This window comes from Dinoponera quadriceps, unplaced genomic scaffold, assembly GCF_001313825.1.
Source record: "Dinoponera quadriceps isolate SergipeBrazil2010 unplaced genomic scaffold, ASM131382v1 scaffold1846, whole genome shotgun sequence".
In the NCBI taxonomy this organism is placed as follows: domain Eukaryota; kingdom Metazoa; phylum Arthropoda; class Insecta; order Hymenoptera; family Formicidae; genus Dinoponera; species Dinoponera quadriceps.
In genome coordinates, this window is record NW_014556140.1 from 1,640,701 (window position 1) to 1,658,100 (window position 17,400).

Consider the following 17,400-nt stretch of genomic DNA (forward strand, 5'->3'; position numbering starts at 1 on the left):
GCAAATCAACGTGGTTTAAAGACAAATTCACTTAGCAAAAGATTTTCTATCCCGGCAACAAAATTGTTTCTGCTCTAATTACGAATAACTCGCTAATTTGATGAGGCCAACTAAATTTTATGAAATTAAATTTTATCGCTATTGCAACGAATATGTAATAACAATGGTGTTCTCGCTGCAAGAGCAAAATTTAATTAAATTATTTTTTCCCGTGTGCATGTCGCAGTTATCGTTGTGGGATACACGCGGCGTGTTGATAATTTTTTAAGTGTTCTTTTAAAAAATATAATTCTATAAGTCAACTTTGCAAAGTTTGCTGTAAAAATAATGTTGAAAAGTTTGATATAATATCAGCAAGAAATGTCAATAAGAATAATTACATTTTACAATGATCGTGAAAACAAGTCACATTTAGGCTTAACATGGTTCGGCATAATACATTGCAATATGCCGTTATAAATTATATTTATTTATAATTGTAATTATTTGACGTTAATTGCTGTTATATAAGAATTATGGCTGCCGTTATAATTTTTAATATTTTATTTGGAAATGTATTGTTTTCATTAAAAATACATTATTTCAATGTTAAATATTAACAATATTAGAAATGTAAAGCTTGTGCAAATGCGCACAAATTTCTTAAAACGACCTTGTTTTGTGGCGTATTTTGAATGTCATATATTTTTCTTACTAATGGTAATTTCTACAGTCTCATAAATATTATAACGCATATATTATAAGTAAAATTGTTAATTCCGATAACGTGAGACAATTTACGAAGCGTGAACGGAAAGTCGTTAAAGATTAGCCAGCAGCGAACGTGTTAAACTCGTCGGAAATTACAAGAGTGGCTTCGCTTCCTACACTCCGCGCGTGTCGAAACGACGTGGAACATAATCGTCCGGCAGCTGATTAGTTTTAATCGTGACGTTCAACGAGGTATTAAACTAATGCTATTTTGTAGAACACGATTTCTGCCACCCACGTTACATTTAACGTCAGAGACGCGCAGTAGTGACGCGGTCATAGTGATATGACGCGCCGACTTTTGGCACGTTATGTCGCTTGAACGCGAGAGGAACACACGGGGCGATATTACTTCACGGCGAGCACACGAAGTGACAAACAAAATTCCATCAGCTTCTTTATGAGACATACGATGTCATAAAATTGGCCATCTTGAAGTTTCGCCTCCGTTAAATTTTTAGCGTCGCGCACTGTATTAAACTTAAGGTAGTTGGTCGCCGTGACAATACTGTTATAAAGGTATGGTTGATATAACAAGAAGACGTTTGACAAATCCGTGCTAAATGTTTATAAACATGGTCTGTGATATGTAGCTTTAATATTATAGTGAAAGAATATCAATATGAAATTAAATATTTTTACTTATATATGACAACATGAGTTTTGAATTGTGTTTTGATCCGAGTTTTGGATTTCTGTCCGTATACTAGAGAAATGATTGTGACGTCGGATTTTTCCATATTTTTCTATATATTTCTCGCATTTTTACGTATTGATTATAGATCTTTAAGGTTATTTAATCATTCTATCTTTAAAAAAAAATGTCCAATCAAGACACAGAGCGAAGTATAGCACGTACAATATTTGCCAAATCTTTACAAGTTAACTGTCATATATTTCAACTATTATCAGAAATGATTTATTTTACACAAATGTTTCTGAGAAACTAGATAAACACCGAAAAACTAGTGAACGATCTTGTAATTTTTTTTTATAATATTCCCAGAAGCCTCTTTTGTCATCTTCTTTTCGCTCTTCACTAAAACCGCGATATCAGGAGCCGTTTTCGCACCTGTGATGCAGATAAATAATACTAACTTTAATTTCAATTACCTCAGCTTTAGCTCAGACGATTTTTTTTTCTAATTTTATACGCGTGCAGATCGTGTTTCAATTGATATGCTGTTAAACTCTGAAAAGATCCCTGTGAAAATTAATTCACGGATCGACTACCTTGATAATCGCCACGCATTCTTTGGGCAATTTTTCATTCAACCTCCCCTTACTTTCTATGTAATAAAAAATCTACGCGATCGAACGGTTGCGGTCGAATTACGGACTTCAATCAACGACCGCGCGTGTCGTAACGCAAGCTTCGTTCGCTGGCTTTCCGAGAAAATTACGAGCTTCGTCGTTTAAAAGAATGGACGAGAAAACTGGATGCTGGAATCAATCGGGAAAACTCGGCGCGATAAACTCACCCCGCGCGTAAATCGACGTCAACCGCTGGAAGGTTTACGGCAAACTGCACCTTTTCCTTCGACATCAGGCGCAAGGTAGCTGGAGAAAAATTGTCAACTCGACGAGACGATTAATCAATGGCAACGATATATATATATATGTGTGTGTGTGTATAGATGTAGATTTCAATCGAAATATCCCGATAACAAACCGGATTAGCCGATGACTCGGCCCGATTCGTGGTATTCGCGCTCCGCGCTGTAGCCGCGCGGATCGATTTACGTGCAACAGGATTATCCGTTCATGGGGTCGCGGGATTACTGGCACTCTCCGAAGTTCCCGCCGCAATATTTTATCGCGCGCGGCTCTGCTTCAAAAGAGCGAAAATACGTAGAGAAAGGGACAGGGGGGAATATTTCTTTTGCGCAGAAGTAACTTATTTTTCAACAAGATTGTCCGCTCACGGCGGTATTTTCGTCGGAAAAAGAATGGAAATCCCGTGACGCCGTGTGGCCGTTGTGAGCGCGCCGTGAATACCCGGACGCGTCTGATAGTGACAGCGAATTTTCAGGAGCAGTCGTAACATCTCTCGCAGAATCCGCGCGGCCAATATTTTTCGCGGGGGGGGTTCGTTGAAACAATCGCTTTATTCCACTTGAAGTTACCAACACTCCTCCGTGTCCGACGATTTATTTCGATTTGTTTATTTGCGCACAAGAGCTCGACTCGGCCTCGCATGTTGCAACATAAACGTTACATACCTCGCTCGGAGAGATACTGAACATTGAAGAAAATATAAACTTTTTCTTTTTAACCCTTCGACCGCGTTATGAGTCAGGTAGACCGGGTGAGTTATGTTTGATGAGCTACAGAAAGGTGCCGTGTTCTACAAATTCTTCCCAATGCCGAAAAATCGTGAAAAAGTCGGTCTCTGTCTGTTAGACGTGGCGCGAATCCGATAAACTGATTAATATGGAGCCACCCGAATTTGACGCCACAAGTGAAGTGATTCTTCTTGCTAAAAATTTGTGTGTGAATGTAAGTAAGCATTGTGATTACGCGTGCATTTTTGAAAATAATAAATAATAATAACGTTATATTAGATAGGTTAGATGGTGTGTAACTTACGCGAGAGCGTTCTACAAAACGTGATCCTAAAAAATTTATTATTTTTTCAAGCAATGCATATTATCATTTTGCAAGTAAAAAATAAACTCTTTTTGATACTTTCACAACAAAGGTATTTTTTTCCCGTAAAAATATCTCTTTTTCGATACTTTAGAACACCCTATTTTCGGTAGTCTGAAAAATTATGTTTTACGAATGCGCAATAAAGTCATATTTTTCCTGTTACAACTACTTTTCAACTTTATCGTCCTACAGTTGCAGATCAAAATAGTAAAAAAATAAGGATATTACGATTTTTTTAAGTAAAACACTACCATTCGCGAGACCACTGTCTAAATTCATATTTTGTTCAATAATTTAAAACTTGTTTAAAAAATCTGCCAAATAGCTCTGAGATAATCAAATTACAGTAAACACGGCAGTAAGAGCGAACGAAATGCAGTTGTAGATGTAGTTGTTAGACGTATTAATAATAAATAAAAGTATTTAATGCATGTACAATAAAACTGGAACGTCTCGACCATAGAATGCAGTCAGTTAAAACTTGATTTTCTCTGAATGCATGATCAAGCCTTGAAATAAAAGAATTACACTTTATTCTAGAATTTTCTCAATCTCTTTCCTCTCGTAGCTTTACAGATACGGAATTTAGACAGTTTTAGAGAATCGGTATGGTCCTGTTTGCGAACGACTTTTCAGAAATATGCAGTCGAAAGGTTAAAAGACATAAAGATTCCTCTTATTCCTCTCATATTGTAATTTCACGTATAGCATAAAATTATTCGAGAGAAAGTTATAAGAAGAATCACGCCTTGCAAGGGTGAAAGCTACATCGTGTTCCTCGTCGACTACGCTAAAAAGTGGCGAATATCGGGTGATAAAGGAGTCCCACTTATTGCATTCTATCTTCTAACACTACCGTCAGCGTAATAGCAATCTTCATCGTGTTACAGCTTTTAGTTAGACGATCTATTAACGAGAGAAGTGGAAAATTCGGCGAAGCTTCTTTGAGATATCGGATATCGAAATGTAGCTTGGCCTGTTAGGCATGCCTCGGCCTCTTCTATTTGCCGCATGTAAAAGATGTTACATATGTTACGAAGTGTTACGAGTTGCTGATTCTAAAAAGATAATCGCGTCGATGAATGGCTTTCCTTTGATCTCTCCCATGTCTTACCGGACCGCGTAACTTATGATATAATGGATCTGCGTGTTCAAAGAAAAACATGATGTCGAGGGCTAAGGACTAATTGTGCAACGCGGTCGTTAGTGTCGGGGCGATTTAGGTAAATTTCATTTCGCTCGTTCGTCGCGTTTCGATTTTCGTGTTTTCAGTAGGAACTGAAGTATACAAATCCAAAAGTGAGATGGAACCATTTCCGCTGTCGAGAAAAACTAAGAAGGCATTTCCCTGTGAATAAATATAAAACGAGTGCGGGGAAATGGGAAGAAAATATTTTCGTATCCGCGTTTTTATTCCACTGTCGAGAGCACACTTGTGCGTGAAATTATCGTACGGCTGCAAACACAGGCACGATAGAGAAAAACCAGTGTACATGTATATCCGTTTTATTCGGGGAAATAAACTCCGACAAGGAAAACTTGGACAACGCGCAGACTTTAAAATCAAATTGTTCGCCACGGATTATTCGTCTTTTGTTTGGGATCTGGATTTACGGTCGGCTTCGAAATGCCTCGAAATTTGTCACCGACATTCTGAGAGATCAATGATAAATTCAGAGTAGAAACAGAATACGAACAATAAAAAAAAAACCACGACTTCCTATGCGGTTCCTACGAATTTCATCGAGGTCATTGAATCGCGTATACAAACGTAACTCTCAGAAATTAATCAACTCCCATTTTCCGGAATTTCTTTCAGATAAATTCGGCGCAAAAAGCGTCTCAGTCGTCGTTTTATGTGTAAATCCGTTAAAGAAATATAAAATCTAATGATAAAAGCTAAAAAATTAACGAATAAAATGGAAATTGAACACTTCCGTGTAATTAATCTCTCAGCCTCGCTATGACTTTCACGCACGCTCGACACGCCGTTACATATTATTACTGTCAATGTCAAAATGATTTACTCAACCTCTTCAATTACGTATAAGTTATCGCTATGTAATTATGGTCGTGATCGTGCTATTTTTTAATGAATTCAACCGTGAGACAAACAAGACGAACGAGTTCACAACTAGACGAGTTAGAGCTTCTCTCGAACGAAGCATCGCGACAATTAATCCTTTCACTGCCACCCCATTTTCCTCGACTGGGTCTAAAGTACCAACAACAAAAGGTTCTCGAAAATTAATGAAACTTTACGCAGGAGGGGTTTTGACGATGCCAATGATGAGTTTCAAGTAAAAAAAAAACGTTTTGTCATAAATTCAAACTAGTGGCTAATATAGCAAGTTTTAATTGAAATTTGACTTCAGTTCCCGACAAATGTAGAAGTTTCTTAAACTAACTAAATATTATATTTAATACATTGTGAAACTTTGATACGATGAAAATCTCTTATGAGAATATTCGAAAATCCGACAAATTCTTATTTCTCTAGCGATATCCTTTTCCTGAATCAATATTTCGCGAATTCTTCAAAATCATATCCAGCACACTCGAAAACTCCGAAATGTATCTCGTTTCAATTCTTGGTTCATTAAAAAATTTAATATGATAAAATATCTCATAACGAGAATATTCGAAAATTCGAAAAATTCTCATATTTCTCACAGCCATACTTCTTTCCGAGACAACATTTCGCAAGTCAGACTTCAAAAACCGTGCTTAGCACAGCCGAAACCCTCTAGTTACAGTTTGCTTGAATGGTTAAATCACTTAGGGGCTTTAATATAATATGAAATATTTTACAGACGAGAAAACGCATTTTCGCGGCAGCGAACGCAAGGCCCGAAATGACGGGGAATTCTCGTCATCGGCAGTCAAGAGGGTTAAAACCTCGCCCGCTCCGAACACTCGAGGGTCCCTCCGCGACAACGGCATCAGTGTCGACCACGCTATCGAGGGTTAATGTACTTATTTTACTCGTTACACCCGGAAAATCGTTAATCGTTAACAGCGAAGGCGCAGGCACCGTGAAGGAAGACGCGAGGTGAGAGGTGCAAGCCTTACGTGAAGCGGCGGTGCGGAGGAACGATCCTCTCTCTCTCTCTCTTTCTCACACAGGGCATTAACGGCCTCCCGATATCGCATTCCGCAACAGGTTACACAAGCTACCACCCTCCAAGTAGCGGGTCTATTTAAAAGCGAGAGAGTCCACACGGGGATCATCAGCGGGAGCGCTATCGCGTGCGGCTCCTTCCGTGTCGCGATTTCACGCCCGGCGGAATTCACCACGTCATACACGTCGTCCCATACGAGCGTGTCCGACGCGACCGCGTCTACCCTCGAACACCACCGCGAGAACACTGTCCGTCGGCGCGAAACGTGAGACGCGGGGCGATTGGCCGGCCGATCGACGCGATCGTACCCGCTCTCTCGCGACTCGTCGATCGCCGCGCGATCATACGGCCGTCGGCGGTGCCCGGATCGCGAACCGGCTGGTTTCCCCTGAAAATCGACAATTCCGCCCTTTTCTGTGACGTTTCAACAAGGCGGCCTGCTGCCGGAAAATGTCTACTCGGCGGCGCGCCTCATTTCTTTATCTCGCGTCTCGTCCCTTCGCCTTCGAACTTTCATTCACGCTGTGTGACACGCGGGAGGGGGAGAGAAGGAGAAGGGGGGGGGCGGTATAAATTTCAGAGCAGTGCGACGGAATTAACGTTCCGGGGGAGCGGAGAGAACAGGCTAGGCGCAGGGAGAGAGAGAAAGAGAGAGGGAGGGTTTCGATGTGGTGGCGGAATGGAAATCGAGCGAGAGCACACACTCACTCGTACGACGCGCGGAACGCGACTGAAGGCGCATCGGAGCGCTCCGGGAAGGAATCGCGCGCGCCGGCGGCGCGACATGCCGCGGCGCAGCGCTTGCCCGCGCCTACGCTCGCGCACGTGTCAAAGGACTCTCCGCGAATTTCGGCCCCTTTCGATGAAATCCGTCAGCGGGAGTCGTGGGGAGGAGGNGGGGGGGGACGTGTTACGCACTTGACAGGGTCGCACGCTCGTTAGGTTACAATGTAACGAGAGAGAAAGCGGAAGCGCGAAGGCGCGTCGGCGCTCGTCGTTTCGTCGCGAAACACACTCGCGAGAAAGTACGAGCTTTAATGCAGGTATAACGATGCCATACCGGCTGCTCTGGTATTTCGAAGGCAATTCCGTCGCGACGGAGCTCGCATTGGCTCGATATTAGGTCAGATAGTGCGCTGCGACTGCAAGTGCAATAACGAGCCGCCGGTGTACGCTTTCCTTAATACCGCGGAACTGTCGCTGCTGCGGAACTGCTAATGAATTGACGTTTTGGCGGGGTGCACGCTTGTGCGTAGGGTACATAGTGTAGTTTGACGTACAACGTGTGCACGAGATCAAACGCTTTCCTCCACCGGCAATTGTGTAATTAAAATTTTCGTACGTATTTGTACTTTTTTTTTTTATTATTATTATCGAAGACACACATTATGTGTGTATCTTCGTGTTAAAAGATGATTGTTCAAAAGAAGGTGGAAAGCCACACATTTAACGTTTAACGTCGATCTAATTTTTTTTTTATTTAAATTGATTGTTGATCCGTCAAAATATTTTCATGGGAACCTTTTTAAATTTTAGCTGCACATTGATGGAAATATTATTTACTCATCTGCAAAATTCGAAGATGATTGATTATTCGGTAGCTGAGATGTTCGATAACTAAGATGATGTTTTTCATACATATTCTTTGAGATTAATGTCCTATTTTTAACTTCTATTTTTAATTTTCTATTTTTAATTTCTTCTAGACTACATTTAGAATTTTAATGAAAAATTACTGTGATATTAAGGACTACAATATAGAGACATTATTCAAACATCTCAGAATTAATGACTATTTTATTTGAAAAACAAATGTAGTTATAGAAAATTTATAATTTATGGTAATACTTGCAATATATGTACATTTGTGTGAACATATTTAAATATTTATAAACCATTTTCCATTGCATATTTCTATTAGTTCAACTGACGTATAAATAAAGCGTTAGATATATAAAGCAATATGAAAAATAAAAACTAAAAAATATCTTCGTGTTTGTAATATAATATTATATCTGTTTTAATATTTGCTTGTAATATTTATTTGTTTTAATTTCGCTCAAAATTAAATTAATTTATTTCTCAAATAATAAAATAAAGTTATATATAGAAAAGCATTTTTTCAGTAAATAATAAACTTTTGTAGCGATCCTTTAATATCGTCACTGAAAATTTAGCACTATGGACTTTAAAGCAATTAACTTAAAGCCTTAAAGCGATTCTCAGTCGATTTTCAAATAGTGACGTTGAAGCAAACGAAATGAAAACTGATGAGACTAGGAAGTAACGAAGAAAGCTCGTCAAGAGCTTATATTCCGTGTTTCTTGATCTCTGTGTTATAAGTGATCACATAGTCAAGAATTTTACATCAAATCAAGCGCACTCGTCAAGATTATTGGATAGAAGTAACGTTTGGCAAATACTCCCCGACAGAAGTTCTGTCGTAAACATTTAACAAACAACGAAAACACGCTGTAATTGTATCGGCGTTTATTTGCTGAACCTGAATAAATATACTTGTTGCGCCAACAAGTGGTCGGATTTTATCGAGCTTGTTGTGTTATCTCGCTCAGTTCCCATTGGCTCGCTTTAATCCCGGTCAATTTCGATCGATCGCAACCCGTTTCAATCATTTAATTCCACTTGATATCGGGAAATCTCGTCCGGTGTTAATTAACTCACGCGGATAGTCGGAGGTAATTCTTGCGATTTATCCCACACTCGTTATCCCGGAAGCAGCCAACTGTTCAAACACACGTACGCATATTTAAAACGTCATTTTCGCAATTAGACCGGCACGCCGGGGAGACACTTTATGCGAGCACGTTTAATAAATTACTTCCTCGTACAATTTAATCGTACGATTTAACCATCGCGATTAATTATCGCGGAGCGAACAAAATAACGTATGGCCTTGTACCGGGATATTTGAACAGCGATCGCAGCGGGGAGGGGGCGATGAAACTATAATTAACTTTACATTATTGCACTTATTCAACAATTATCATCGGACAGAAATCGCGTTCCGACTTTAGCGTCGAGACGCGAAGCGCAGCCGGATTGCCATTCGAGTTCTGACGCAACGATAGCGTTAATAAATTTTGCACAAGCTCTCTATAAGCTTGCCATCGATTGAGCATCGATCGGGTCTACATTCCGCTCTTTAGAAGCATTCCTTTCCTCGGCGAAACGCTCGCTCGAACTTTCGCGGAACTGCACGGGCGAGCTGTGTAACGATCTTCGCTAAGTGGTCGAACGCAATGCGGCTGAAACGGTATTTTGCCATCGCTCGCGGTACAAAGTGATTTATTTCTGCGCGCACGTTTGTCGCAAGCTGCTTCGGGACTGTCCGTACAACATAGATTGGTATATACTTGTATATACTTAAGTACACCAACACACCCGAACGGGGTCCTTTTCCCGCCCGTTTCCCTCGCCTTCGGTGCAGATCCACGGGAGAAACTAACGACCCAGTATTGATTATTTTCACGGAGAGACCCGCGTACGGGTTTCTAAATGACACTTCTTACTTGCTCGGTACGCGAATTAAATAGGCCGCGCGACACGCGAGAGAAATAAATTGAATTCTAGCCGTGCCGACGACGACGACGTGATCCTATCACGGATTTCTGAGCGTGTCTCGACGTAGCGTATCGCGGCGGCCCGCATTTCCTCGCGTGCGCGCGGAAACGCATCGTTAAAATCGTGTAATCGCACGCATTCGAATGCCGCCACGCGAATACCGATTGTTTATTAGGGCGAAAGTCGTCCTGATAAACAATCGAAATACGTCCGCTCGCGTATTTCACCCACGCATCAAACGCGAGTCGAGCTCGATCGTAATGCGTTTGACGTGCGCTCAGAATTCCGAAAAAGAATCCTTTTCGTCGCTAGCGGTTGACGGCGTGAGCGCACTTCACTTCGATTTGATGGCTCCATTCTTTACTTCGTGTGATCTAGTCGAATTGATTGCTCGCTCATCGGACAGCACGCGCCGAACGTCACAGAATCACGCCCAGATTTCATCCGCAGATTCTTTAGTAGCGATTTTTCTCCACACAACTTCGTTCGTCTCATTAATTTTGAGTGTCTTAAACATCGTCTCGTTAAAATTGCCTTTGGACAGAAAGTTTGCTCGTAATTTCAGATTCTTCGAAAGTAATCTGCCACCTGTCTCCCTTTTAATTATTTATGTATACTTAATTACCCTCCTGTTCTTTTTTTGTATTTTATTTTTATGCTTATATCATATGCACTACTATATATACATTTGATTTATACTTCATTCCAACGCGCTGATAAACGCTGATAAACATCTCACTATCTAAATCTGTATACAAAGAAAAATATCATTGCACCACTGAGAAAAGCGATTGTTCAATTTGCTTCCCCTTTTTCAAATAATGCTTATCTTCAACGAAGAACATTTTCTTGATAACAGTCTTGGAATATGTGCAACGCAAACTTTTGTAAAACACATTATAACGTACGCGAGAGAAAATTTTATTCTTTCTTCAAGAATATTATAAAAATTGTCGAAGGAAAGTTAGATGCGGTTAATTTTTAAATAAACAAGATCCGATTTTTATTTTTATTTAATATTCTCGGTCGAAATATTAAACTTACCAGAGTTTAGAATATATTTTAAATAAATCTGTGATACTTATGATGAACCTGTGATATATTTGCGGGTATATAAACTTATAAAATATTTGAAACCATACTTGCACATTTATTTATATGCGGTGTATATTTTTCTCTATCTACAGGCATTAACACATTCGCTATCAAAGTTTATTTAAAAGACTCTTCTCACAGTCACTTCGTATTCTCTTTCTCACGTAATTGTGCAGACTTAATTTGATAATGTGGACATGGAAAAAAGTTTTACTGTTACATATATATGACGTTGATCTCTCGTGAAAAATAATCGCGTCACGCATGTAGTGAACGTATTAATTTTCGCGAAAGGCCGCTATCTTTAATAATACAAAACGACAATTCTTTCGAATCGGGAAACTCTATTTATCTCTATTTTTCAGCACTAATTAAAACAATTTCTCTGTTGTTCAATTTTATATAATATTTTACGTAAGATCGTCCAAGCGTGAAGTCATTTCTACTTTACTTCTACTTTACTTTTATATATTTTAACGATACTATCACATATATTCCGTCTGTCACATATAGCATGATTTACATATATGATTATAAAATATTTTGTTTTTGGTAAACCAAAAATCGTTACACATATTATTATAAAGCGAGCCGTTCAACGTCACAGAAAATTTTTAAACACAAATTATTGAACAATCACGGCAAAAAGTTTCGCGAAGAAGATGTCCGTCTTGATAAAGTTATTCAAGCGAGATATATGAAGTTTTTGCAATAAAAATTATTCGGCTCGTATTTGCAGTGCTTGCAAATTATTGAAATATTCCAGATTGGAAAAAATTGAGTAACGCGTTTTTTCTTTTATTCTCTCTCTCTCTCTCTCTTTCTCTTTCTCTGCTATTGTTCCTGCGCGCGGAGGGTCTATCTTATTTGATTCTTTTCGCCATGATCACTAAAGTATCTGAATACTTTTGTATACCGGGAAAGCATTCTTTGCCATTTTCGTCCACGAAATCGGCGAATTTTGTCTTCAGCAGTATCTCGAATCCCACACGCTCCGCTGCTTTAGCCGCGAATGGCGAGGTGAATGCCGTGGACGTCATCTCGATATCGTACTCTTGCCCAATTTTATCCCTAGATCAACATTTGAATCGTACATATGACACGATTAGTTATATGTTTAAACTGAGGAAAAAAGCGAGAGAGTCGACCTTTTCGCTCCAAGCACCAAGTTAGTTTGATTTCATTCGGTTTCCATAATTTTCTTTAGATCGAATCGAACAAAGACTTCGAAATATTGGAACTCTACCTTAAAAGACTCCTCACACGTTAAATAAAATCTTAACCGGAATAAACGTCACCTGACTTTTAGAATATCCGCACCCAATCCGTATCCCCGATAAGCGGTCGCTACGCTGAGCCCAACAGCAAACATGTATTTGTCTACGTTGTAACGTTCGAACAATCGGAGACTCTTATTTAATTTCTTCATGGCATTAAATATAAATCTGAAGTTTGACTGCAACTGAAAATCGCACAGTGACGCGCATTGTGATAAATCGTTATTGATGAATTATTAAATGTTGATAAATCAATTCGTGAATCATTATCAAACATAAATTATCGTCGATTACTTTGTCGTGCAGTTGCGGGCTGAAACATGTAAGTCGCAGCGTGGGTATAAATCTCAATCTATAATAGGTGGCTTTATGCTGTAAGAAATTGACTAATTATAATTGATTTTTCTTCTATAATTCGACTGTGATTGGTCAACTTCTTATGGCTTACTAAACTTACCACACCTATTATAGATCGGGACTAATGAACAATTGGAATAGCGTCGAGAAAAATGAACGGAACTCACTTGTATATCTATCTTCTCATCTTTATATTCTACGCATAACATGTTTAGACCGGCTATTATAGATTTGTTTCCGTTGGGATTGTCAACAAAAGCGGCAACAGCTATGCCTTGGTCCAATATATTGCGCCAAAATTCCCTGCACTCTTTTACGAATATAGGCGAATTTACGGCATCTGTAAACGAAACGAATAATATTAATGCGTCATATCGTTCTTGTAAAAGAAATCTCTGATCATTTTTACAAGAAACGGAAAGCGTATGCGATACGCGATGTACGCGATAAGGGCGGAAATGTCGCGTTCAAAATGTGTATATCGTTTAATATTAATGTTCTCATATCGCGACGAGATTATATCGTCGGCGGATCGCAAAATATTCAATGCAATAGTGTTCAACGTAGTTCGAAACATCGAAACGAAATCTGTCAGAAAATAGCTCAGTCTTAACGCAACATTAGAAGATGATGAAGGACGGTAGGAAAATGCAACAAATGCAAAATGTTATCATTAACGATACGGTCAAAAGCTAAACACTGTTTATGTGCGCACGTCAAAGTCAAAGTCACTGTGTTGACATCCGATTATATAAGATTGCATAAGAAGAAAAAGGTTTATATAATCTAATTACGTATATTCTCGTAAATCGCCGATTAATCCAACATTGTAAAAGTTACGAGACAAAACAAAATTGTCGTAACAAAATTGTCGCGCTAAATCACTTTTTTCTTTTTGGAAATATCGATATTTGCGAACGTGTCTATCAAATTTGTGGCATCTGAGAGTGGCTAACACTTATTAAATTATAAAATCCAACGAGCAACAGTAGTAACAAGCTTCCCGCGTGTGCATCTCACTTATATCCGTCAATAGATAGATATGTTAACTTGAATTCCAAATATTTATCTTTGTTTTCCCGTATCACACCTCGCTTGATTTTCGCGATCGCCACGTATGTGCTTTCGCGACCATGTAAAGATCGTAAAATAAATGAGAACAAGAGTGTGTAAATGTTATTCGCAAAGATACAATTAACCCGAGAGTTTTCTTTTCATCAAGATGTCACGATCTTTGCCGCGCCTAAGTTTTCGAACGGCATTACGTGATTATCCGTTACGATAATCGGATTATAAGTCGGCCAACGATGTGAAGAGGAGAGACACTTACTGAAACACGCGCATGTCGGTTCGTCCACCATAAAATATTGACACATGTGGTCAATTGCATCCTCGCTTCTGTCCTCGGGAATCTCCTGGATCGTGAATTTAATCGGTCGTCCGTCTCTGCCGATTTTTTCGACCACTTCCCAAATCTTCGGCGGACCCGGCGGCCTGATGAACTTAGTGATTTTTCTCGTCATTTCGGTTAATTTTGAAATATTTGTCCCGCTCATTTTCCACGTGCAGTAGTTCCCAGTGGTGATCGTTTCACAATATCAAACTTCACGACAACGAATGATTCTCGACAAAACCGTTCGATAGGATTGCATCCGTACTTGACCGCTCCGTGATCGTCGACCAAGTGGGACTGCACTTCTCATTCACTATTATCATCACTTCGTTGCACGAGAATGAGCTTAATCAACTTGAATCGTTGTCACAACAAAATATGTTATCATCCTTTCCGGTTATCTTATTTATACACGTCTTTTTCCTTACACATATTGATTGATACTTCTTTATCTGTTAATTATACTTTTTTATCTGTTAATTATAATGAAAAATAATTACTAACGATTTGTACATGACATAATAAAGTCCAGCTCAAAAGTTAAAACGAATATTTAGCACAAATTGCAAAAAAAAACTTCTTTTTCTTAACAATGGCATGAATAATAGGAAAGCGATTCCATATATGTTGCATTTATTATATTTATTTCATCATCAAAAAAAAATTTTTTATCTTCTTCTTTCAATCCACATTTATTTTCCTCCTTAGATAGAATAAATTTCTCAAAAATATCTTAAAAGACCTCCTATTATCTTATTTTGGATATTTTTCAGACGTTTTAAGGTCTTTTAGAAATTTATATTATTTAGATAAATTAATGTTACTAAACGCGAGTATGAGTGTTAAATACAATTCAAATTAATAAATTGGATAAATATTTTCGGTCAGTGTTTTCTTTACTTTGTATTTTTGTTACATTTTAATGAAGCATATTTTTGGATTCATATTTACACAATATTTTTATTATTATTTCAACTTATAAAATATACACAATCTAGTCAACAAATCTCACAGAAGAGACCTCTTCTATTTTGAAAAAAAAAAGTATTTCTCCTATTTTTGCTCGAAACATTGTACACATTCAGAACGTATTTTCAGATTTAATCAAGATTTAAAAGTTAATAAACTAATTAGATTCAAAAGTTCACTGAATGTTTAATAAACAATTGTAATATATTAAATACTAAATGCAAAATGCAAAAATATTAAATGCACTCATTAATTTATTAAAGTCAAAAAGGGTGATGATTTAGTTTTAAAGTGAAATCTGTCAATCATATGACGAGATTTCTTCTTTTCTTTTTGTTCGGGAATTTGCAGTGAATAATTACTTGTGATAATATTAGTTTTTCGCCAACAATATTCAAATTAAAAACAAGAAAAGATTAAATGCATATGTGTCAATATTATGTTAAAAATTAACTCATTAAATATACATGATAAGCAATTTCCAGAAACTTTATCTATTCCTCATCGTAATGCACACATGATACCTCATATTTCTCGGTACGCAAGATTAACATTATTTGCGTTTGTAATATATTTAGAGCTCTTATCGTGCATGTGCAATATATAAGGATGCTCGTAAATGTTTCTAATTTGTTAGTTGTATTTTCTTAAACAAATTTTATTATTCCCAGGCCGCTATTAAAATATATTTATAAGTATCTTTTTTTCATTTTTTAAAATTATTTCTTTGCATTATTATCGTTATTTGCCAATATAATCAATATATATAATATATATAATAATCAATATATTGCGTAAATGTAATCTATTGTAATTAATTGCAAATTGCAACATTTTCTCTAATAATTTCACTAATAATGCGCGCGCGCGCACCTGCATTCCGATTTTTCTTTTACTTTTGCCTTTCAGCATCTCATGTTGACAAGGTAAATAATCTAATCTAGCAAGCGGAAACAGAAATAAAGATGATGTTCGTTTCGAAGCTTCTAACGTTACTATCTTAACCCGTTTCCGCCCAAATGGCACAATCTTGACGTTTAAGTTTGAATCAATACCCAACAATGAAATCGAGCCAAACATTTTTTTAAATCACTGTACCCTATGTTTTTGAGGGTGCTCTTTCGAATGGTGATAGTTAGAAATAAAAAAAAAATGTTTAGCATGGAAAAATCGAAAATAAAAAAAGAAACGTGTTTTTTCGATCCGATTTCTTGTTAAAAACGATTTTTCGACCTCTGTACATTTTTTTATACTTCTCAAACTGGTTTAGATGGTGGTATAATGGTCTAAAATTTTATTTGGTATGGTCAGACGTGCCTTGAAAATTTTTTGGTGAAGCAAAATGGCGACCTAAGTGAGAAATTGTGTTTTTCAACTTGACGAATTTTTTTCTAGAAAACTATAGACTTTGGCAAAAAATTCCTAAGAACAAAAATGTCTTGGAATGAGTCAAGGAACACTATCAAATTTTTCCAAAATTTTCTATAACAATTTTTTGATTCTCTGAAAATCCGGAAAATGTACTGCTTCAAACTTTGAGAAAAGAATAACTCAAATATTTCAATGAGTGTGGAACTTTGAATTTTTAACTTTATACTACTAGGCAAGAGAAGTTCATCATTTATATCGTCGATACATAGTTTTGCTCCTTCGTTCCACTCGTACACGTGATCAGGCTCTAGTAATTTCTGCGTTTGAGAGTAATTTTTTAAAACTTTTCTATAACTTATGTTCATTTTGTTTTTATCATTAGAATTATGGCTTGAAGATTGAACATTCATCTCATCATCTGTGTCAGACTCTCCAGAATATTCAGGATTAGGTAAAATCACGTGATCTTCGTTATCACTATCAATTTCAAATTCATTTTCGACTACTGATGTTGTTTTGATCTCTTATTATTTATTTCTTCCTTTCCGTTTCCAGAATTAACTCTTTTAACTTTTTTTCCCATTTCAAAAGAAAATACAATAAATTGCACTTTTATACTTGCTCTTGTTTGTATGGATTACATTTAAAGTTAAACGATAATGATCTTATTTTTATTATAGTTTGAAAAAATTATACATCTAAATGTTACTGTACAATGAACTTAGATATAAATTGTATAACGAAAAGAATAGTATAATAACTTGCAGAAGCTNTATTTATGTATGTATATCAAGCAAAAACTATTGTTTAGGCTAGATTTTGAGACTAGATT

General features: G+C 37.5%; 2 protein-coding genes across 2 annotated transcripts in view; both read right to left on the minus strand.

Annotated features, from left to right (window-relative positions):
* The window catches only part of LOC106746980 (cardioacceleratory peptide receptor-like), a 77,955-nt gene extending 71,203 nt beyond the window's left edge, over positions 1-6,752 (minus strand). Inside the window, exon 1 of the mRNA XM_014624194.1 lies at positions 6,475-6,752. The gene's annotated coding sequence lies outside the window, so the exon portion shown is untranslated. The remainder of the gene's footprint in view (positions 1-6,474) is intronic.
* A 4,483-nt stretch (positions 6,753-11,235) lies between these two features.
* LOC106746984 lies at positions 11,236-14,541 on the minus strand. Its single transcript, XM_014624199.1, has 4 exons — positions 14,166-14,541; positions 13,003-13,175; positions 12,500-12,663; positions 11,236-12,272 (listed from the first exon to the last, which is right to left on the minus strand). Exons 1-4 carry the CDS (start codon positions 14,389-14,391, stop codon positions 12,065-12,067), a joined length of 771 nt encoding a protein of 256 aa, XP_014479685.1. The 5' UTR covers positions 14,392-14,541; the 3' UTR covers positions 11,236-12,064.
* Positions 14,542-17,400: the final 2,859 nt, after the last annotated feature.